The sequence below is a fragment of the Rhinoderma darwinii genome, chromosome 2 (assembly GCF_050947455.1).
Source record: "Rhinoderma darwinii isolate aRhiDar2 chromosome 2, aRhiDar2.hap1, whole genome shotgun sequence".
Classification (NCBI taxonomy): domain Eukaryota; kingdom Metazoa; phylum Chordata; class Amphibia; order Anura; family Rhinodermatidae; genus Rhinoderma; species Rhinoderma darwinii.
This window is the reverse complement of record NC_134688.1, coordinates 417,137,454-417,163,319: the sequence shown is the minus strand read 5'-3', so window position 1 is coordinate 417,163,319 and position 25,866 is coordinate 417,137,454. Positions and strand designations below refer to the sequence as shown.

General features: G+C 38.8%; 1 protein-coding gene across 1 annotated transcript in view; it reads right to left on the bottom strand.

Annotated features, from left to right (window-relative positions):
• The window catches only part of LOC142743460 (sialate:O-sulfotransferase 1-like), a 159,127-nt gene that overhangs the window by 58,807 nt on the left and 74,454 nt on the right, over window positions 1-25,866 (bottom strand). Inside the window, exons 3-5 of the mRNA XM_075854242.1 lie at window positions 24,684-24,798; window positions 19,064-19,248; window positions 4,066-4,181 (exon numbers count right to left, since the gene is read on the bottom strand). Coding sequence (XP_075710357.1) covers window positions 4,066-4,181; window positions 19,064-19,248; window positions 24,684-24,798 — 416 coding nt within the window. The remainder of the gene's footprint in view (window positions 1-4,065; window positions 4,182-19,063; window positions 19,249-24,683; window positions 24,799-25,866) is intronic.

The following is a 25,866-nucleotide window of genomic DNA, read 5'->3' as shown; positions in this document are numbered from 1 at the left end:
ATATATGGAAAGTAATGTCAGAGGTTACTCCTTGGAGCAGAATCACCAGCCATAGCATTGCCGATGCCGTGGATTTGCCTACTGGAGAAGCCCTTGGCGTCACTATCCATATATGGACAGTGACATCAGGGGCTACTCCTGGAGCGGAATCCCCAGCCAGAGCGCTGTGGACGCTCTGGCAGGGGATTCTGCTCTTAGAGGGAGCCCCTGACGTCACTGTCCATATATGGACAGAGATGTCTGCAGCTCCGTCTAGGAGCAGAATCCCCAGCCAGAGGGATTCTGTTCCTACAGGGGAGTGCTATCTACATGGGCACTGTGGCACTATATGTGAGGGGGCACTATCTTCAAGGGACACTCTGGCGCTATCTACATGGGCACTGTAGCACTATGCGGGCACTAGCACTTTATATGTGGGCACTGTGGTACTATGTGGGCACTATGTCACTTTATACTGTTAGGTCCAGAATTATTTGGACAGTGACACAATCTTCATGATTTGGGCTCTGCATACCACCACATTGGATTTGAAATGAATCAATTGAGATGCAATTGAAAACATCCTGTGAAACGTTTAGGAATTGCAACCATTTTTCTACACAGCCTCCTCATTTCAGGGGCTCAAAAGTAATTGGACAAATTAACATTACCATTAATAAAATGGTTCTTTTTTTTTTAAATACTTTGTAGAGAATCCTTTGCAGGCAACGACTGGGGATGTCCATGGGTTCCAGATTTCAGGCAAATGCTGGGTTTCCTCCTTTGTGATTCTTTGCCAGGCTTTACTTTAGCGGTCTTCAGTTGTTGCTTGTTTGTGGGTCTTTCTGCCTTAAGTTTTGTCTTAAGAAAGTGAAATGCATGCTTGATTGGGTTGAGATCTGGTGATTGACTTGGCCATTGCAGAATATTCCACTTCTTTGCCTTAAAAAAACTCCTGAGTTGCTTTTGCAGTATGTTTTTGGTCATTCTCCATCTGTACTGTGAAGCGACGTCCAATCAATCTTGCTGCATTTGGATGAATCTGAGCAGAAAGTAAATCCCTAAACACTTCAGAATTCATCCGACTGTTTCTGTCTTCAGTCACATCATCAATAAACACTAGTGACCCAAAGCCTTTGGCAGCCATGCATGCCCATGCCATCACACTGCCTCCACCATGTTTTACAGAGGATGTGGTGTGCTTCGGCTCATGAGCCGTTCCAAGCCTTCTCCATACTTTCTTCCACCCATCATTCTGGTACAGGTTGATATTAGTTTAATCCGTCCAACGAATGCTGTTCCAGAACTGGGCTGATTTCTTTATATGTTGTTTGGCAAAGTCTAATCTGGCCTTTCTATTTTTGAGGCTGATTAATGGTTTGCACCTTGTGGTGAACCCTCTGTATTTGCGCTCATGAAGTCTTCTCTTTATGGTAGACTTAGATACTAATACACCTACTTCCAGGAGAGTCTTCTTCACTCGGGTAGATGTTGTGAAGGGGTTTTCTTCACCATGGAAAGGATTCTGCGATTATCCACCACTGTTGTCTTCCGTGGACGTCCAGGCCTTTTGGAGTTCACAAGATCAGCAGTGCACACTTTTTTTTCAAAAATTTGTGCTATCTCTCTGATGGTTTTCTTCATTTTTTTTCAGCCTAACGATGATTTTTTTCACTTGCATGGACAGCTCCTTTGAAGTCATGTTGTGGGTTCACAACAACAGCTTCTAAATGCAAATGCCACACCTGGAATCAACTCCAGACCTTTTACCTGCTTAATTTATGATGGATTAACAAGGGAATAGCCCATGCAGCCCATTAAAAAGCTTTTGAGATAATTGTCCAATTACCTTTGGTCCCTTGAAAAAGAGGCAGCTGCTTATTAAAGAGCTGTAATTCCTAAACCCTTCCTCAGATTAGGATGTGAATACCCTCAAATTAAATCTGAAAGTCTGCACTTACCCATATTGATTATATAACTGTATTCTCAATATGTTTTGGTAAACAGCTAAAATGACAAAAATTGTGTCACTGTCCAAATAATTCTGGATCTAACTGTATGTGGACACTGTGACACTATCTACAGTGGGCACTGTGGCACTATGTGGGCACTGGCTCTATGTGGGCATTATCTACAGTGCACACTGTGTCACCATCTACAGAGACATTGTGGCACTATCTTTCAACGCCCATGAAAAACAGACAGACGGACTGGAAATGGATGAAAATTTGGAGACACATTGATGCAAAATGGCCATGAAAAACTGACAGTTGATTAGATTTTAATGTCCATTTTTTTTCCACTGTCGTGTGATTGTAGACTTAGGCAGCAATCTTGTTTCCTTCATTCATTTTCAGGTTCCCTGATATTAAGTATATATAACCTACTTCTAGTTTTAGAATTTTCTCCTGTAGATGTGTCCCTTCCAATAATAAATGCTGGATGTGAGGTCTGTGTGTCAAAGTTTCTGCTGCCTTCACTAGCTGTCCGGTATCAGCACAGCTTTCTCACTACACTGACTATCTGTAACGTGTGAGAAAAGGAAGGGAGAAGACTAAATTACGTCAGGAGAAGTAGACTGATGGATTTGAGTTCGCAGCAGATGATGCTGTAGAGTCTGTACAGCTCTGTAGATAACTGGCTTTGCTGCAACATAGTAGAATTTTTTTTAAGGAAGACTTGTTTAGGAAATTGATTAATTTTGCATTTAGAAAGCAAATGAACAACAATAATAATAAAAAAAAATATGCAAAGATGTCCAAAGCCATGTCCGTAGCCTTTAAGTTACCCAAAGACATTACATATTTTTTTAATGAATACTAATAATAATCTAATGTTTGAGGCCGGGAGTTGTGGAAAATTTGGATCAGATAAGTTAGTTGCAGTTTATGTGTCCAAACCTATTGTTTCCCACGAAGACAAGCAGTATTAAAGTTGTCCGGCAGATACTCATTATTTCTGTTCTGTTGGAATAGCATGCACATTCAGCTTAACCAGACATGCCTGTGATTGGGGAAATCAGGGCTGATCTTTAAAGAGAACTTATTTATTTTATTTTAGTATTATATTTAGGTCCGTAAAAGAGATGTGTTTGTTCTTTTTTTTTTTAAACGTTGCAGTTATAAATTTTTTATTTTTTAAAACTTCCCTGGGGCGGTCGTATTTAGAAAACACACTTCCTGTATTATCTGAATAGACAGTACAACAGGGTGTGCGTGCTAGAAGCTGAAATGAATGGGAGTCAAGCGACAGAGAAATATCAGATTTTTACAGTCTCCGGTAAGTGATATAGTACAGCCTCCTCCCCCCAGGAAGTGACAGGGAAGATGCATAAGGATAAATTAGAATTATCTGTGTATAGTGTATGGGGCCATTCACACATGTGTCCGCTGCGTGAAACGCACTGCATGTCCTATATTGGTGCGTTATCATGATGTCAATGGGTGCGTGAAAACCACGCACTGCACACGGATGCACATGCGTGTGTGGTGCGTGATTAGAGCATCAATTCAATTGAAAATAATAATAAAATAAAAAAAAGATGTGCTTTGCGAGTGCGTGAGTAACGCAAGCCCCTCACAAAGCACACTGATGCATAATGCAACACACACGGACCTGATTCCAATGAAAAGGCAGATCTGTTGCCAAAAATGTACTTACTGTCCAGCTATGATCAGCATCTGGGCGGGTGGTGTGGACAGATCAGGGAAGCAGCGTTCCTAGTATTTCAACTATCAATATTAGGAACTTTAAAAAGAAGGGAAGCAAGTAATTCTCTCTAACCCACTTTCTTCTAGTATACAAATTGTCTGCCCCTGAAACATTTTAGTCGCTTGACTGGTTTTCTATCTGGGCAATTTTATAACAAAATCAACTACATGAATGTTTCATGCATTTCTAAGAGCTCAGTGTTACTCTTACTTGATCTTTAATGCAATCTGCATACAGCATTGATGGGGCGCCATTGAAAGCCACTTAGAATGAACACTTTTAATGTGATACAATTATCGTTTAATCATATATTATAATCTGAGCACTTAATTATCAGTGGTTCTGAAATTCCATACAGCAGAAAAATGCACTTACTTTAGTAGAGCAAATATCTGAGCACATATCTGTGGAGAGGTTGACAAATGATGCAGGAAATACGTGAGTCCCATTTTCCGGGGCTCTGAAGCATCCTCGGTAGGTAGAATTTCTCCCTGTAAAAAAAATGAAAATGAGAACCTGATGAACCAATCTTGAAGTTATTTAGCCAAGTTTATATAAGCACTCGCACAGTTCTGAACTAATATAAGGGTAAGGGTCAGGGGCATTGCTAGGGTATTAAAAGATCCTTGGCACAAATCCCATGAAAGAAAAATACATTGATATGCTGCCTCTGATTTTATATATATATATATATATATATATATATATATATATATATATATATATATATATATATATATATATTACATACACACACACACACACACACGACTATGATCCCTATAGCTACACCACTGGATAGAATTGGATACGTTGTCTCAGCAGACAGTATCATACATGATAGGATTAGATACAGCGACTCAGTAGATAGTATCATACATGATAGGATTAGATACATTGGGTTAGTAGACAGTATAACACATTATAGGCTTAGACACAGGGCCCCAGCAGACAGTATCACACATGATTGGGCTTATATACAGGTTCCAAGCAGTTTGTTTCATACATGATAGACTTAGATACATGGCCCCAGTAGACAGTATTACACATGATATGCTTAGATACAGGACCCCAGCAGTAAGTATCATTGTACTTAAGTAAAATATACCTTTTATTATAGTAACTCGCTAAAAACAGGGGTAACACACCACTGTGAAAGAAGCCCCACCGTGTATATTAAAAAATGTATTAAACAGTAAACACTGAATCATTAAGATAAGTATATCTCAGTGTTTATAACGATATTCACCGGAATCAGCATTTAACCTGGGCACAACAATAGTACGAGCCCCAAGAACACACCAGGATCCGTGATCAACACCGGAATCTCCTAGCGCTGGGTCCACCACAATGCTACTGTCCCCTATGCAACAATCCCTTATACAAAAACGGGTCGTTTTTGTATATGGGATTGTTGCATAGGGGACAGTAGCATTGTGGTGGACCCAGCGCTAGGAGATTCCGGTGTTGATCACGGATCCTGGTGTGTTCTTGGGGCTCGTACTATTGTTGTGCCCAGGTTAAATGCTGATTCCGGTGAATATCGTTATAAACACTGAGATATACTTATCTTAATGATTCAGTGTTTACTGTTTAATACATTTTTTAATATACACGGTGGGGCTTCTTTCACAGTGGTGCGTTACCCCTGTTTTTAGCGAGTTACTATAATAAAAGGTATATTTTACTCAAATGTCACTTCAGTGAATTTCCAAATTTTTCTATATTGTGGGAGCACAATTATATATACTATTTAATACAGTGAATTTATCATTGTACTTACCATCAGAAACAAATTTGGCATTTCTGAGGCCCCAAGCAAAGTTATGTCTGGCGGCTATAATCATAAACACCTGTAGAGAGTACCCCCTGTATGTAGTGTCACCCCCGTGTGCTACACACACCCCTCCTGTGATAATGCTTCACACACACACCCTATAGATAGTGCCACACAGCCCCGCATTGTAGATAGCGAAGCACACACAATTCTTGCATTTACTGCCACACAGCCCCCCTTGTAGATGATGCCTTACACACACCTTGTAGATGATGCAACCCAGCCCATCCGTAGATATTGCGACACACACCCCTTGTAAATAGTGCCACACAGCCCCCCTGAAGATAGTGACTCACAGTGCCACTGAAGAAAGTCCCACACACCCCCCCTGTAGAGTCCCACACAGCCCCACAGCCCCCCTGTAGAGAGCGCCACACAGCCCCCCCTGTAGAGAGCGCCACACAGACCCACTGTAGAGAGTGCCACACAGACCCCTTATATATAGTGCCACACAGCCCCCCTGTAGATAGGGTGACACACCCCCTTGTAGAAAGTGCCACATACCCCCTTGTAAATAGTGCCACAAAGACCCACTGTAGATAGTGGAACAGACCCTTCTTGTAGAGAGTGCCACACAGCCCTCCTTTTCGTCCCCTGTAGATAGTGCCCCCAGTAGACAAATACTTATACTCACCTAGCCCCGTTCACTCGACGAACAGAGCTGCAGAGTCTCAGTCTCCTTAGTCTTGCAGCCTGTGGGACGCTGAGACGGGACCCTTGCGTAGGCCGGCATGATCCAGTGAAGTCATCGAGTCGGCCTACGCATGGATCCTGTTCCAACTTCTTATAGGCTGCAGGCCTAATGTGGCATGTAGCCTAGTAAATGGCAGAGCAGGGAGCTCAGCTGATAGCTCCCTGCTCCGCCATAGTATTCAATTGTATCTGCGTCCTGAGATCAACTTTCTCAATCTGCTACATCACCCAAAATCTACTAACCCTGTATTTATTGGAGCACTTGTAATCTCAGACTGTGTTGGAGCACTTGTGAGCAATGGCTTCCTCTCGGACTGTGTTCTAGTACTGTACTGCATACATGCAGACACAGCAGGCTACTGTAGTCATATAGAGCCAACAGATGAGGAGAGCACTGAGGTCAATGGGCTTCAAGATGCTAGCATTGCTACAATAACATGAAAGATATAGGTACAGTAGTACAGAATGTGAGTTGCTTTTCATAGGTGACAACCCATATGGAGCAGCAATGGATGCCTATGGTTACTGTCACATATGAACTATATGTCATTATACCACAAATATGTGGGAAAAAGTTCATATTAAAACACTGATAAGTCACCAGCATCATCTACCTTTAAAATCTGCATTGGGCTTTAGGCAAACAAAATAGAGGTTTGGAGGTGACCACGTAATCCCAATTAATGTCTCCAAGACAATATTGCTCATCAATTTTAATCTCATAAACCTATTTATACAATGTTACATGAGATTTATATAATAATACCTGTGTTTAGTACATTGCTATAAATGTTCTTTTTTATAAAAACTGGGAAATTTGCCAACAAGCGCTCTGACAATCCTGACACTTGTTATCAGGTGACATGTATCTGAGATAAATAATATTAACTGCTATTTTGTAACAAACCACGGCTCTGTATTGTGAGACAATGTGAAGACGTCATAGAGAGAGATCCAGAGGCTTCCTACATGTTTCCATCCTGGCAACAGCGTCCTCAGGGAAACATATGATATTTTTAAAAAAATGTCACCGTTCAGATACAATCTGCCTCATATTTGTTTCTCAGGTGAAGGGCCAGTCTGATTAGCAATTACAACAAGCCTTATATCGTGATATTTCATTACAGGTTCAAATGTCATATGCTGACAAAATAAGCAGAAAAATAAATGCTGATTCCCTTCACCCTACCTTTTATATTGATTTTTCTTCTGATCTGCATTGAAGCAGAAAAATTGGTACTGGGAAGAAAGTATTAACCATTTCAGTTACCCGTTTGCATTACAGCAAGCATTCTGATTATATGCAGTAAAGAATAAATAAATAAATGTAATGCAGTAAACAGTAATAGAAAATATATCCTAGATTAACACTTATTATACAATCCTAAACTGCCTTTGTGAGTGTTTATAAACAGTGCTTATCTGGACATCAGATGCGAACACATTCATAGCAACTGAGTAAATATCCAGCAGGGAGATCGGGTAAAGATGCTACAATATTTTTTATTCTATTGTTTATTTATCTACTTCTATATTTCAGTCCTCTTCTGAAACTGCTTCTCATCAATTATATGGAAATATTATTTTTTCAGTTTTGTTTTTATCATTAGTATTTGTATTATTATTATTATTATAATTATTATTATTATTATTATTATTTTTAATATTATTATTTCTTCAGAAATATTTTCAGTTTAGGTGATATATAGTTTTGACTATCATATTATTTTTTTAACCTACCATAGCAATTAAGAATATATCAACATACTTTCTCATCAATAGGTAAACACCAATTTTTCTTCATTGTTTGCTGTTTGACTGCTCTCTTCCACTTATCATTTACTGTAGTAGCTTCAGGCCATGTGCATGGACCCTGGGGGTGACACTAGGAGTCCCTATTGTCTCGTACTACAGAGTCATATGCATTCTGTGTGCTGTGTGAGGGCATAGCAGAAATTTACATCTTCTCTATTTACACAAGCATCTTGATGCAAAAATCTACATGGTACAAATTAGCAGAGAGGGGTCTAGAACGACATTGTACTAACTGCTGTGTTATCAGATCCATCCAGTAATGACACACATGGTCTCCTGTTTCACTGTGTTCAAAATTTGTAAAGTAGATTCTTTACTTGAATTTTAAGTCAATGTTTGCCTATGGCCATATGTAGAAATGCTCTCAATAAGTCTGGATAGCACTATTCATATCTGATGGTATAGCTGATGGTATATTGGTACAGGTTTCCTCCAAGTACTCCAGTTTCATCCTACATTCCTATAACATACTGAAGGGTTAATTGGCTTTCTATAAAATTGTCCCTACTTTGTGTGTGTCTGAGACAGGTAGATTAGATTGTAAGTCCTATTGAAAACGGATGGTGACAAATTGCTGACGATTATATTGGAACCATATAAGCAGCATGAAATAAAAATGTAATATTTTATTGAATTTTTAATATATTTCCTGTTGCCGATATATTCTGTAGCGCTATAGAGAATTGGTTACTATCAGTGACAATCATGTCAGGGGAGAAGGAGCACAATTCCTCCTTCCACATCATGCTGGTTATAAGGAAAAAAGGTGACCCCACAGCAAAAAAGCCGATTTAAGCCCTATGCACATGACCGTAGTTTTTATCCGTAATTACGCATAAACTGTGGACCTATTTATTTATATTGGCCACGGACACCTTTCCCTATATTTATGTATGTGTGTCCGGGCCATAGAAGTGATCCGCAAAATATAGAACATGTCCTATTTCTATACTGTGTTTTACACTTTTTATGTTCATAGCGATCGTGTGCATGCGCGTTACTGTACCCACTTGCTTCAGACCGGAAGCTGTCATACTACTGGCGGACATCGCTTATGGGCAAATTGCGTGAAGCGATGGCCGGCATGGACGCTGATGGAGTAACGTATGGTGTGGACGAAATGCGGCATGCGCCATTGGCTATCGCTCTCTCCATTTAATATTTAAACTAGGATTCTGAGTAGTGCATTCATCTCCTGACGAAGGGTGCGAAACGCGCGTCAAAGTGTTTCTCTCCAGGTGTATGGTCCAACCACCATCATGTCTTCCACAGGTATACTAATTTATACATGTTTGTGTTATTGATGATCACTATCTTGTGTACCATACAAGCGGGTATAAGAGATATATATATATATATAGTTACATTATTTGAACTGGTGCCTAGACTTGTAATTACTGTTATTTGTGGATCAACTATGATTTATGACTAACATGGTGCTACTCTTGGCTGATTTTATATATATATATGTGTTTTTTATATGTTTGCGGTAGATATTTGTAGGGGGGTTATGTTTGTTTATATGTGAAATAATTTAATTAAAAATATATTTATTGAACTAAATTGTGTATTTATTGAGATATTTCTTTTTTCGTTACATGTCCTATTTCTGTCTGCAATTGCTGCACGGACTCGTCCATAGAAGTCTATGGGCGGGTGCAAAATAGCAGACGGCTAAGGATGTGCATCTGTAGCCGTCCGTAATTGCGAAAGCATTGCTATACGACGGCAGGGGACTCCCTAAGAAAATGGTGACTGAGCAATCATTAGACCTTTTCAAGGGGTTGGGATTAGTTGGTGACATCATTCATTTCTAGCCTCCCTTTTTTTTTTGCGGATCCGTAAATACGGATGCACTACGGACCATATTTGTGGACAGCGTGCCAGATATGTGGATGACTTGCGGATGACTACAGATCTGTATTTGCGGACAGTAAAAAACACTATGTTCGTGTGCATGAGGGCTAATTGCCGCACTTTTAACATTTAGGCTTCATTCACACTACCATAATGTTTTTTGCTGTCCACAAATACGGACCCGTAGTCATCTGCATATCTGGCACGCTGTCCGCAAATACGGTCCATAATGCATCCATATTTACAGATCTGCAAAGAAAAAGGGAGGCTACAAATGATGTCACCAGCATGTTCCAACCCCTTGAAAAGGTCACGATTTCTTAGGCACCATTTTCTTGGGGAATCCCCTGCTGATGCATAGCAAAGCTTCCGCAATTACGGAATTTTGCACGCGTCCAAAGACTTCTATGGGCGAGTCCGTGCCGCAATTGCGGACAGAAATAAAACATGTTCTATATTTTGCGGATCATTTCTACCGCTCGGAAACACATCCGTAAATATACGGAAGGGCCTATATAAATGAATGGGTCTGCAGATTATCCGTAGTTCTGGATAAAAATGGTCGTGTGCATGGGGCCTTATGGTGTATCTGTAGGATACCTCATAAATATCTGATAAGTAGGGATCCCACTTCTATATCCAGCAAAACATCTGACAATGGCTGAGAAATGGAGGAGAATAAGACAGACAGACAGAGACAGATCAAAAATGCAGTGTATGCAACATCATACATAATATTAATTATAGTTGTATTAGTAATAATATTAAAAATAATAAAAAAATATGCAAATGCAGAATTGGAAGTAAAATATATGAATAAAATGAGAGCAGGTCCTATTTTTGGCAAAGTTTCCTAAGAAATGAACAGAACCAAATGTACTATAGCTGACTTATGAATAAATCTGTCTTCTTCTCTTCACTGGCTCCTCTGTTTATTTATTTTGAAACTTGCTGACTTGCCCTCCTAGCCTTGCCTGATGTTTTCTTATCTTTTGGACTCATTACCGGCAACAATAGAGAAAGGGCTTATTTATTAAATGAATAGGCAGATTACTGACACATAGATGAGCTATCATTGTAATTAATGTCTGAAAACATAAAATAATGCCGCACATGTCAAATAGATAATATAAAGTATTTGATGCACCTAATCCCTTGTGTTACTGCGGTACTATTAACACAATGGCTTTTATGAATATATTACATATGGAAATGCAGCAGATTTGTTAGATCAAACAAGAGCTTGTTACAGAAAATTACAAAGAAATAATATATACAAAACAATTCGGCTAGGTTCACACTGAGTTTTTTGCAGGCGGAAATTCTGCCTCAAAATTCTGTTTGGGAGTGTGAGGCAGATTTTCCTTTCCCTGCACGTCGCTTTTCGCTGCGTTTTTCGCCCACGGCCATTGAGCGCTGCGGGCATAAAACTCAGCGAAATACGCTTTCTCTGCCTCCCATTGATGTCAATGGGAGGTCAGAGGCGTAAATGCCCGAAGATAGGGCATGTCTCTTCTTTCTCCCTCGAGACGGTTTTACCGCTCGCTGGAAAAAGACGCCTCCTCCTCCCATTTAAATCAATGGGAGACATTTTCGGGCCGTTTTTGACGAGTTTTTTAGCACTGTTTCCGTGTAAAAAAACTCGTCAAAAAACTCAGTGTGAACCCAGCCTTAGATGAAATGCAGTCTTTAGGAAACACCAGCAGCTATTCTTTCTGAAAAGCATCTTCAACATGAGATTAAGAAAAAGTGCATGTTTTACTTTATTTTTAAATAGAAGAATAGTAAAAAAAAATAACTGGTCCATCCATCCCCACAAGGCAGTCAGATATTTTCCCTTGATTAGGCCCCATGCACACGAACGTAAAAATGCCCATAATCACGGGCCGTAATTATGGCCCATAATTACGGGCCCATAGACTTCTATTGGCCACGGGTACCTCCCCATAGGCTTACGGGAAGGTGCCCGGGCCGTTAACGAATATAGAACATGTCCTATTTTAGGCCATAATTACGGCACGGGCAGGCCCATAGAAGTCTATGGGGCTCCCGTAAAAACGCAGCATCTCTGCTCAGAGTCCACAGTAGAAATTAACATGCTGCGGATTTTAGCCGCAACGTGTGGATGAGATTTTATCATCGAAAATTCAGCTGCGGACCATAGGCTGCGGTGCGGAATTTGGTGTCCGCAGCATACACTGGCTGTTGCGGACGTGTAGCGGACTTGTTGCAGACTCATTGCGGAATTTCTCCATTGACTTCAACGGAGATTCAAAATTCTGCAATGAAATACGCAGATGTTATGTGTGTTGCGTAGTGTATTGGTTTTACAAACATGACATTTCTTCATTCTGGCTGGACCTATGTATTTCTAGGTCTGTAGAAAAAAAGTTTGGGAGGATTCCTCCAGCTCACCTTATCGCATGTGTAGACTTGCGCGCGGGTCCTCGTGTCGGCACACGTATGGAGTACAGGGAAAAACAAAGAGATGGATCCAGCGCTGTGTCCTTGAGGTTTGTATAAAATCGGAAACTATTTCCAAGTTTTAATGAAAAATTAATATAAAAACAGGTAGCATTACAAATAGATATTCTCAAGTGAATAGTAGGATTTATGGCAGTGTGAGCGGTGCCTACGCGTTTCTGACGCATGCAGCGTCCTTAGTCATGGCTTCTGATCACTACCGATCACAATATAGATCAACGTGTAAAAAAAAAAAAAAAAAAAAAGACGTTCATACTTACCCAGAACTCCCTGCTTCTTCCTCCAGTCCGGCCTTCTGGGATGACGTTTCAGCCCATGTGACCGCTGCAGCCAATCACAGGCTGCAGCGTTCACATGGACTGCTGCGTCATCCAGGGAGGTCGGGCTGAATGTCGAAAGAGGGACGCGTCACCAAGACAACGGCCGGATAAGTATGAATTTCTTTTACTTTTACTGCGGAAAGGGCTGCCCCTTCTCTTTATCCTGCATTGATAGAGAGAAGGGCTGCCAATTAGTGCGGTGCAATTTTGCAGCGAAAACGTGCCCGTAAATACGGGTGGAATACAGGTGACACTGGACCCGTATTTAAGGGCACGGGTCCGTAAATACTGGTGCAATACGGGTCGAATACGTGTGACGAAGGACCTGTATTTATGCTAGTATTTACGGAAGGAAAAAAATATGTTTGTGTGCATGAGGCCTTAATTTAACTTTATTTATCACTCGCTTTATTGTAACTTCAAACACCATTAGTCATGAGATAAATGTCTAGTGCTTTTTAAATGCTGTCAATGTATTAGCTTTTTCTGTCTTCTATAAATATATTTCACTTCTCTAACTGTAAAGAATCCTTTCCTGTACATAAAGAATGTCCCATATTACTTTGTAAATTTCAGGGAATAAATAAGTCATATGCCAGTTCTTTGTATTGTCCAGGAATATATTTATACATCTTAATAAGATCACCTCTAAGGCTAAGTTCACACTAGCGTCAGCATACGTTTACCTCTCTTCCGTCAGAGGAAGAGAGATTCGAAAGGTTAAACCAAAAGCAACGGTTCCGTTAGAATTATCATTGATTTCAATGGTAATTATTTTGTTTCAGTTGCTTTCCTTTTGTCTCAGTTCGCTAGGTTTAAATTTTCTTTTACGAAAGCAAAAGTGCAGTCTGCAGACCTTTTATTTCCGTAAAAAAACGGAAACCTAGCGAACTGAGACAAATGGAAAGCAACTGAAACAAAATAATTACCATTGAAATCAATGGTAATTCCAACGGAACCGTTGCTTTCCCATTTAATCTTTCAATCCCCTCATCCCCCAACGGAAGAGAGGTAAACGTATATTAACGGTAGTGTGATCTTAATCTAAATGGTCATTTTTTTTCAAGTTGAACAATCACTACCCCCCCTATTTTGAAACCTCTCCATCTCCCCTATATTTTTTTTCCATCTTTTTTACAGTGTCTGTGGTTTCTAACCTCTATTTTCTTGCCTCATTACACATATCATTTTCTATAAATGTAGGACCTTTATAAAAATGAGTGACTCCATTATCTGAAACAATGCAGAATTGACATGTACAGAGTTTGAACTTCGTCATAATAATGGTATGTTGATAACTAACTAAAAAGTAATATTAAAAGGATTTTCCACTTTCTGACACCTGATGACCTATCCACCAGAGAGGTCATCAGTATATGATCGGTGCGTGTCTGACACCCATACCCCGCACCAATTTTCCACTCCAGGTGCCTTCAAGCTCCGGATGTTTGGAACGGTATGCAATAGTTGGAGCCGGAAGCAGATGACTCCGACCACTGTATAGCGGCCGAACTGCAGCTCGGCTCCTATTCACATTAGTGCAGCTCGGCCGCTATTCTTTGAGCAGAGCAATCAGTGCGATCCATTCTTCCGCCACGCACCGATCATATACTAATGACCTATCCGGTGGATAGGTCATCAATTGTCAGAACGTGGAAAACCCCTTTAATATTACTTACTAATAATTTCTAGCACAATATACTGCAGTGCTCCAAGATGTGGTGCACATACATATAGCAAAAAATTTGAAGGTTCTTCCAGGAATGGCTAATATAACCTCTTTTGCAGAATCAGTATACTCATCTCCCGGTTGCCATGACCCTCCTAATACTATGATTGCCAAGATGTTTATTGAAACCAAATTAAAATACAAAGAGCATCACAGAGAGGTCTAGTATGCCCCACATTTACAACGTAAGCTGTAATGTTATACAAACTATGGCACCACTACTGTATACTAAGCTGTTTGATTTTCATTTTTTGTAACGCAAGTATAATATTCGGTAGAGAGCAGCCCAAAAAATTTTCTTATTGGATTATTTTTTTTAGAAGTAGTGTATGTGTTCAAATTATAAATTCAGGGAGGAAAGAAATGACAAGGTTTTATGGTTCATACAACTTAATTTCTGATTTAAAAGTAGTAGTTATTGGTCACTCTTTACCATGGATTATGTATTTCAATTTACATCCTCATACAGCACAATGACCAGTTTACAAAAAACAACTAAATAAAAGAATGACTAGTGGCACAAAATCAGTTAGAAAGTAAAGAAAATGAAAGCACTATTAGATATCTTATTTTCTCTCGGTCATATTTTCTTTTGTGACAGTCTTTTAAAGTTAATTTTACTTCAAATGTACTTAATGTCTAGACACCATTTGCTAAATGTGTTGAACTTTGCACTGGAGAAGACCTGGGGCTTTTCGATTTAATTTGTGGCTTACATTTTACACCTGCTGTTAGAATGCAGTTGCAATTTTTTGGGCGACTTTTCAAAAAGTTACATTTTATAAATATAAGTAACTCCGTTCATAACCACGTCTACTTTGCTATCATGGATCAAAAAGCGGCGCATGGGGGGGCAAGCAGTAATTCTTTTTAATGCAAATACTTTACAACTCAAACACATACAGAGGGGCAGATCTACTACTGTGCCTGAGGCAAATTCGATTTTTGGCCCTCCCTACATACATTTTAAAAATGTCTTGAAACAAAGGGGGGGGGAGGTGCCTTCCAGTAAAAAAGTATGAATTACAATGCGACCAAAAAGTCACAAAATTCTGGCACAAAACAGTCATATCAAGGGTGGTATAAGGAAAATAAAGTGTCTAATAGGCCGTGCAAGATGCACTAAAATTATCATATAGAATGCTCCACTGTGAAAAATTTGGCACATTTTTAGACTGCCTGGCCTAAGTTTACGCTGTCTATTATAAAGCATTAGTAAATGTGAGGCAGTATATGCCATTATTTCCACCGAAAATGTGACAAAAAATTGGCGCACTGAGTTTTAATACATGTGGGCCATCTTCTTTAGTGGAATAGGTAGAGTTAGTCAAAATTTAATGTACTAACAAAACAGGCATTTAGGGTTCTGCTTGCTATGACATCACTGGCAATTCTTCTGTGTGTGCCAAATGACCTTTAGCAAATATAAATCTTTCTTTTTAAACAAGACAACTGGATATCAAACACACAACCTTGGGCTTAAGAACAGTGTCCTATTTTAACCCCTTTTGGTTATTACACTACTCGTATACAGACAGTTAATTACAGCAATGTTTATTCTAAAATGACATTTTCTGTGAAGATCTGGCAGAGGTTTAGCACTTACATGAACGCTCCCCATATCATAGCTTTTCCCACGTAGACCAAATACCATCAACCTACTTATTTGAAAGGGAGACCATATTGGAGTCATAGAGCAATGCAGCCAGTTTGCCGGGCTAATTCCAATAAAAATTATGGTTTTATGGCATATCTATGAAGTCCCACTGCCACTTTTCTGGACACAAACGTTTTCGTCTTTAATTCTGTAAAAAGGAGGTATGAGAGGCATTTCTCAGCACTTTTAAACTTCTGGTTGGAGATGCGGCCGACAACATCATTGGAGTTAACTTTTTAGCAGGCTTGCTAAGAATCTGTTTTATCAAACATGGTAATAGTGGTCAACGCCACATGTCAGCACTATTTTTACAGTCATCACAAGTGGGAATATTCAGCATCAAGGTGACTTTGGTTAATATAAATAAAGCTAAACTGATGAGAAACAAATGACACTACTTTATTACATAAGCCAGAGAAACAGGAATCTCCCAGCTGCTTTCAGGACATCTGAATTTACTCGTATTGTATATGTCACCCATAGGATCTCATGCAAACAAAATGTATATTACGCAGCATACGTTTCTTTGCAGGATGCCTCTGCACTGAAAAGTACAGTTGAAAAAAAAGGCATGCCAAATGGACACTTTTTTGACATACATTTGGTAAATGGGACCTATGGATGCGTTCAGCGTATGCGCCAGCAGCATTTCCAGCGCATATACCAAATGAAGAGTAGAAAGGCTATGTGAACATAGCCTTACTAATATGTTTCAGTCTTTAAAAAGCATTTTTTACAACTGAGGTATACTTTTTGTTTCTTTTTGTTCCTAATAAAGCGTATGCTCAGCTATAGGCAATTGAATAGGTCTGCCATTGACTTTCATTACTAAAAAGTGTACAACTTAAAGGGGTTTTCCCATCAGGGACATTTATGACGAATCCATAGCATACGTCATAAATGTCAGATAGATACGGGTTTCAACTCTAGGACCTGAACCTTTCTCTAGAATGGGGCCCCCCTCAGAATCAAGAGACCTGGCCAGTAGCATTTCTCGCCTCCCTAAAAAGGTTTCAAAATACGACTTTGTCTATCTTATATTATTCCCATCTGTACGGACTGTTGCACACTAGAGATGATGCTGGGTAAGACAAGTTCTGCTTCTGTAGAGCCTGCCCAGCACTAATGTATTAAAAATTTATTTATCCATTGTATTATTGCGCTTAGCACTGAAACTCACTAAAAGAAAAAAAAAAAGATTAAAATTAATAGTAATTTGTTGAGATAGAAAAAAAATGGAAGGGGCATGTTTTTAGTCATACAAGTAAGGCCATTAAAGTACAAAAGATATTCGCGGCCTTGTATGTTTATACCGTATATTATGATATTGACAATTTAACAAGGTTTGCATCAAAAGGTTGATTCATTACATTACAAATAAGATGAGAATATTTAAAGATTCATCTACATGCCCTCTTGCTAAATATTCCTAAATATTTACAGTACATATTGTGTTCATAGCATGAGATTATTGAAAGCCTACACGTGTCCAAGACTTCCTTTGGTTTCATTACAATGTTTTGACTTTTGCCATTTGAAACTTTTAAAAAGTAGTGGAATTGGGCAATATCCCATGCTGCTATAATATAAATCTAGAAAACATTTCCCTTAGAGAATCACTAATGATGCTGGTGAATACCACACCAGTGATTTCCCTTTAGCAATCGTCTATAAGTCTCTGCTGAGAGCGATTTAGCCCAGTGGGTTGGAAACCATCAAAAAAACAGAGCTATAGAAGTAAACAGTGTCGGAGAACCAACTTCATACCAACCAAGCATAATAACACTTGAAACCCAGAATTTGCAGATACTTTTTTTTTTCTTTGTATCAAACTACAAAATATGGGCCTCAAAATTACACTGACAAATGCTCAGTGGGTAAAGTAGACATATTCATAACCAATTGCCTTGAAAAATCAGTGAAGAAAGACAAATAAACCCACCAATAATAAAAGGTGCACAATTCCTATAATTTCTTGAGTGGACATGGGGAATTAGTCTAATAATGTCATTCTTGGCCAAGAATCCCATTTTTGTAGAGACTCAGCAGGCGTAATAATTTCGAATCATTTATGACATCTCAAATATAACTGGATATGTGTGTGATATTACAGAGGTTTGGTTTTCATTGAAAAAATATTTTAGCCATTTATACACATATAAAGAGTAATTTACTTGTATAACGATGAGTGGGGAGTATGGGAAATAAATTGTCAAAAACAGTACTACAGCTTTAATCAAACAGAAGGGAACCTTCAGAATTATTGGAAACAGAAATATCCTCTCAAATTAATTTATGGCTGAGAACTCAACTGTAAAGGGGAAATTTGCAATATTATTGTATCAACAAATGATGCAATGAAGAGAATATTACAAAGAATTACATTAAGAGCCTATGGTAAATTCGGTGGGAATTATACTGGGTAAGCTGCAGTGAGATTACCTTATAGTGTCTAGTATAAATGTCTAAATTCATTTCAAACACAATGAAAGAGATTTATTATTCCATTTACATTAACCCTGAAGGGTATAAACCCGAAGCCATTTCAGCGCTGTTCCATGCATAAAATGAGAGGAACAAGTAGCCATCATTGGCAGTGGGTTTTGGAGGAAGGAAGTAAATATTTCTAAAGCTGTTGCGGCAAAAGTATAATCCAGTAGCTTCTGTCTTGCTAATCTTTATATATTCTTTTATACTTTGTACTAAATACATAAACAATCTTACAGTATTATTTTTAAGAGGTGCAAATGACTTCACATCAGCCATCGCCTACAGCAATGAATGGCTCAGGACAAACACTCATATCAGCTTTTACACTTCTACTAATGTGAGACGGAGAACATTTAGTCTTCTTAAATAGTACATTTTCCTGTTAACGTTAATTGAAAGTAACTCATCTTGTAAGTGTAATGCTGTGAGGTGGTTCATGGATAGGTCAGTAAACTTATACTGAATCTATTTACAAGCCCAACACAACTTACTCTGCTTGACCAAGGTCCGTAGTTTCTCTAGCTGGAAGACTGAGAGACGATTGACACCTCCACAGACAGAACCTTTCTCTCCTTTACACTCATTGTTGCATTCTTCTTCTTTGGCTCGGTTTGGGGGCAGAGTGTTGCCACAATAACATTCAGATCCATAAGATAAACCTGCATAAATGTATGTCCTAAAACAAACAAAAGAGAATATGAATGAAATATCCATCCTCCCATGATCTTATATAAATAAAAAACGCTCTTGGAATATGTCTTAACAAATGTGTGAATATTAAATCTTGTGAATTTAAATTTAGTATGAGAAGGAAGCCCTTCTCATATTGTTTTTTAGGGGATGTCTGTTTTATATAAACCATATCCATGTGACTTATTAGGAAATGTAGATGTTATACAGAGGCATTAACCATTCTGGACCTCCTCTATTAGCCATTGAGGAGAACACCAATAAAGAGCCTCATCTGGAGGACCTTGCTGGACATCGTGTAATGTTCAATTTCCTCTTTAGTGTTTCTACAGGGGAAGGAAGAAATCCCCAGCCAATTCTCCCAAAGATTGCAGCTGATCTGGAAATGAGTGGGGGGGGGGCTGCAGGATCACTGGGATCAGCTCATAGGTGGATCTGTTATTTATCAAGAGGATGTAAATACCAGACAACCCCTTCAAATTACAACATATTTGTATTGTACCTCCATACTAGTATTTTAGTGTTCGTAGCCATGTGTTTTCATAAATTAAAAAAAAATAAAAAAAATGTAATTCCTTGTTTTGAAGTATTCAAAATTATAGAAAATAATTGTGCTTTATAACCTGATAGTAACAAAAATAATAATAATATTGATGTAAAAATATCTACCAATCGTATAATTGTTGATTGATTGGTTGATACAGCCAAGGCTATGTTCCTATCTGCATGCAGCGCTATTTTTCCAATCAAAATGACATATACCGCGGATGAACCTAACAGACTACATTATAAGTCAATGTGGTCCATTGGTTGCCACTGGTTCTGGCACTGCGTCGTGACTTCCGTTATAAATGAAAGCCATGACGCAGATGTGAACAGAATTTGACTGTATTTCATTGCATTGTGTGAATATGAGTTTGCATGAAATATACTGTAAATAAGACTTAGCATTCATAGAGTCACATGTCTGGTTATAATTATCTATAAATGCTGAAGTAAGGAAATAGCTCAAATTAACAAGAGGAAGTTTAAAGGAACAGTGTCATCACAAATAATTTTTTTATATGTTAAAGATGTTAGTGCTTTATTAAAAACGTTTATATTCATTTGTGTGTTTGTGTTTTACTTTTTCTTATTTTTACACTTTTTCTTCCCTATGGGGGCTGCCATTTTTTGTTCCATTTCTGTGTGTGTCGATTAACGACACATACAGACATGGAATACGGCAGCCACAGTCCCATAGGGACTGCGAACGGCTCCCGTCCCATTGACTGCAGTGTACGGCGTCTGTGTGGGAACTGCGCATGCGCCGCTCCCACACAGTCCTATTCGAAATTGGCGCCGTCCGGCGCCATTTTCCTGTGGACCGGAAGTCGCGGCCAGACAGTAATATTACTACTTCCGGTCGCGGCTTCCGGATTTGTGCACTTGCACCAGCGGCAGCAAACGGAGCGGACGGGCCGGAGGGAGCCGCGGCGGCAGGAGCAGGTAAGAGATTTCAATGTATGTTCGTGTTTGTGTGTGTTTACTACTGTATGTAAACCTACTACACTGTGGGTTAGCTCAAAAAATGGCAACACACAGTGTAGGAGGTTACACCGTTCAAACCCCTCGTTTATCCCGGCACTAGCCAGGATAAAGGAGGGGGGGTTGCTGAGAGCTCACTAGAGCGAGGGCTTTTAACCCAATGTTGCAATGCTGCAATTTTGGGAACAGCTCCATCTAGTGACCAAAAATGGGTAGTATTATAAATTAGAAATAATTTATAATATTTCCTGGCTCGTGCAAAAAAAAAATAAAAAATTTGAACAATGTTTAATCACCCACACACTAAATGTTTAATTTTTAAAAAAAAAACATGTTTTTCTGGCAACACATTCCCTTTAATGTATATGAATGTGCTGACTTAAAATAACATCCCATGTACTTCAGATGATCTGGAAACAAAGCTCAAGGTCATACAGAATATGAAAATATAATAAAAATAAGTAATCCTAGATACAGATTATAACAATAGGCAGTGTCATAAAATAAATTTTTCTTAAAGGAATATTTACTATTTTAAACAAGGTAACATTATTAACCATAAAATAATGTCAACACATAGATAGATAATTTCCTAACATAATATTTTTAATTAACAGAACCACTGTATTCATTATGCTTTACATTCACCAGGGAATCCTCCCGTTGTAGGAATTACAGTTTAAAGCGGTTGTCCAGGCAAGTCGCGGTTTTTCATACTGATGACCTACTCACAGGGTTTAGTAAGCAAAATGCATCGGAATTCTGGCACAAATGTGTTTCAAATAAAGTGGTGTATTTGCCATGCGCCAAATTTATAATGTGTTTCAGACACTTTAGAACTCTCCTAGACTGTTTTGAAATTGTCTAGAAAAAGGAACGTGGCTAAGAGTCGCAAAATGTAATAGATTTATTAATGCTTAGGGCCATTTTTTTGGTGCAAAATATTGCTGTAAAGTACGCCAGCCATGAGGTGTTGAAAGGTAGAGTAAAGTATCTAACATGTCCAGAAAGATTAACAAAGTTTATAATCCTGGGTGCGCCACTGTGATAAATTTTGGGCAGTTTCTGCCTGTCTAGTTTAGTCTTATATTTTTTAATACGGTTTTTAAGATAGAGAGTATCTTATTAGTGTATTATTTAAGAAAGCCACCAAGTCAGGTCTTCAGGCTGTATGATGTTTGCTTCTTAAACTATAGACACTGCTCTCCATATCCTATTGTGTCATCACGTTATATCCTAGTTTGAACCTGTTTGATCTTCACTCAAGTAGTAAATACTTTTGTTTAAAATCTTTCATTTCTTGGCAATATGATACATGAAAAAGCTTTCATTTTGCAAAACAACTCTGATGTGATTATTGAGAAAGCTGTTTCAGTTTGGCCATCTTTGAACCCAGACCTGGACTTCTGCCAGTTCGCTACATACCTTACAATCCGAGGAAAGAAAATGTACTTGCTTGACGGAAGAAAATAACAGATTTTAACTGTGCTTACACAATTATAATAAAAATTTCTGCTACATAACTGAATAATTAAAATTTTAAAAAAGTTTGCCTTATAGGGCTTATGCCATGAATCATTTTCATAGCGAAAGTCCAAAAATGCTTTTTTTTAATATTAGTAATTTGCAGTGTTTATAGCATATAAAATTACCTTTCTGATCTTTTTTTCTACCCTGTGTCCCCATTAGTGCTGCTACCAATCTGTGCTGCTGAGGGAGAGGCGTAAAATCCACAGTATGCACTCCCTTAGAAGCCATTAAAAAAATAAAGAAATAAAACAAAAAAAAATGCTCAGTAGGCATTGGCAAGGTTCATATCTGCTGTCAGGATGCAGTCCTATCAAGCTGAGAAGGAGTATCTTCAGTCATACTGCCATGCTACTGCAGAGGCTCTGCTCCTTCCCTGACAAGCAGGGAAGAAAATTATTTATATTTGCTAATCTGCAGTAAACAAAGATCACTATGCAGAGACCTGGCTGTGGGGAGTGACTGAGCACATGGTCACCTCATTAGGTGAATGTGCACATTGCAATACAGTTTGAACACCAGATGGTGCCATACTATGCAAATAAATGAAATGTAATAACTTTTTACTGAGTCGGTTTTTTTTTAACAGCATGTCAATTGCAAATATTGTTTATTTTTTATTAACTATACTATAAATATCATATTTAATTGTAGTGAAACCCCCTTTCAAGGCAATGTGGTAATGGCTGCTGAAAAATTCTCTTTGCAGTCATATGTGAATCATAAATTATAAGTCAGTAATTTTAAGCAGTGATAGTCATTTGCAACAATAATAATGTTTTAAAGAGTAACTAAATGTTCAACAAACTTCTGACACGTCATAGTGGCATGTCAGAAGTTTTGACTGGTGGGGGTCCAAGCACTAAATCCCCCACCAATTGCTAAAACGAAGCGGCAGAAGTGCTCGTGTGAGCGCTGATCCACTTAGTTTGTTCGGCTTTTTCCAAGAAGCCGTTGTAGCGGTGTTCGAGCCCATAGACTCTCTATTGCGCTCGTACACCGCTACATCAATTTCCGGAAAAAGCCGAACAGAAACTAAGCGGCTCAGCGCTCACACGAGCACTCCTGCGGCTTCGTTTTAGCCATTGGTGGGGGTCTCAGTGCTCGGACCCCCACCAATTAAAACATACGGACATCTCACTGACATGCCAGAAGTTTGTTGAATGTTTAGTTACCCTTTAACTATATGTATGAATCAAGTTAATAGCATATCGATAAAAAAAAAAGAAATCCTTTCAAATACAGAAAAATATCCGAGATTTAAAATGTGTTCATGCTAGTGAATATATTAACTTTACCTAGTTAACTAAGTGTTTTGGAGAATTGAGGATTATTGCTGTGTAGTACCTAAAAAAAAAAAAGAAGAGTACCAAAGACTAATGATGCATACTGACAAAATAATCATGATCAATCATCATGCTGCTGTATTAAAGGGACTGTCGCATGAAGACAACATCTGTTCATATGCGCTATTAGTGTTTATGGACATCATAGAGGGGGGTCCCCCACCCAGGCCCCTCCTCGCTTATGAGCCAAAGCGGAGAGCCGCTCTGTAAGAGACCTGATCATGCAACACATGGACGACCATTTATTTGAATGACTGCCCAGCAGCTGCTGAAGGAAAAACGTCTGGCAGACGCAGGATTAGAAAAGCTAGACCCATCTTCCATTTGATAAGGGATTGTCCTTATGATGTTTATAATGGCAGCTACATTCATTGTATGTACAATAACCTTGTCACCTTTTGATCTTCATGGTATAATTTAGTCTTTATGGTAAAATTGTATAAAATGTAGTATAGTTGAGTCCGACCACGTGTAGTAGATAATAATCCAATAAAAGCTTTCAGATCCAGTTTGCAATTTTTCACATCATGCCAAAACTACAGTTCATTAGTGCAGAATGCAGTAATGTGAAATTCACTCTATATTCCACTCTGTTAGCAGATACATTACCTTACTGCACAGGCAGTCTGACAATTTTTGGGGTTTAAAATATTGATGTAAAGTACGCCAGACATGAGGTGTTGTAAGGAAGAGAAAAGTACCTAACATGCCCAGAAAGATGCACAAAATTTAGCATTCAGGGTGCGCCACTGTGATACATTTGGCACAATTTCTGCCTGTCTGGTTTCGTTTTATATGGTCTATCTTTAAGACAGTATTAAAAAAATATCCCATTATGTGTATTATTTAAGAAAGCCACCAAGTCAGGTCTTCAGATTGTAGTGTTCGTTTCTTAAACTAAAGACACTGATCTTCTTATACAGTTTGCAATTTTTCACATCACGCCAACACTAGTTCATTAGCGCAGAATGCCCTAATGTGAAATTTACTCTATATTCCAGTCTGTTAGCAGATACCTTACCTTTCTGCACAGGCAGTCTGACAATGACTTATAGTCATTTTCCGCAGATCATAGAATACTGTAGCCTTCAGAGTCCTGTCTTCCACATTTTCCATAAAACATCCAATGTATATACCTGAAAAAATGATGAAAGCTGAAATGAATACAGCATATGTCATAGTCACCACCTGTGTACTAGGATAATGTGTTGATAATGATGATTAATATACAGCCTTGGCGAATTTACACCTGTACCTCACGTCTTTAATCAATAATGTGCAATCTCATGAAAAGTGATTAATCACACATCTATCTCCGCTGTAAGTAGGTGATAGATACACTTTAAAAAAGAGAAACAAACCCTACGCATTTTAAATAAGGTAATATGAAGTTATACAGAATATTAGTAAAATTAAAGTAGAAAATTTGCATTCATTTAGACTAAGTTTATGTTTTCCACTTGGCCAACACGTTTAATGTATTTTTAAACATTTATGGGCAAATCGGCATTTATGATGAGATTTTTCCAGCATATATGCCGACCGCGCACCACAGATGTGTTGTGAATTGAGTCTTTGGAAACTGCTTGTTTTCTCTTCTAAAGGATTTTTGAAAACCCCATGTGAGAAGGCCTGACTGTGGTGAGTTGGGTGGGTCCTTACTCTATTTTGGAGAGAGTTGGGTAAGTCCTTTCTCCATTTTAGGGCTTATTCAGACAAACGGATCTATGTTAGTCAATGGGGATGTTCAGACAGTCAGTGATTTTCACTCAGCGTATGTCCGCTGCGTGAAACGCACGACATGTCCTATATTTGGCAGTTTTTCACGCATCACGCACCCATTGAAGTCAATGGGTGCGTGAAAACCGTGCATGGCACACGGACGCACTTCCATGTGCCGCGCGTGATGCACAATACAGTAGTCAAAGCTATGAATGAAAACAGAAAAGCACCACGTGCTTTTCTGTTTACAAACATAAAAACAGTGTCATAATGATGGCGGCTGCGCGAAAATCACGCAGCCGCGCACCATATGCTGCTGACACACGGAGCTTTTATGGACCCTTTGCGCGCGCAAAATGCACACGCTCGTGTGAATCCGGCCTTAGAGAGAGTTGGGTGAGTCCTTTCTCCATTTTGTAGTGCATTCTTTGAGTAGGAGAGGCTTGAACATTCCTGTGTAGCAAGAAGAGATAGAAAACTGT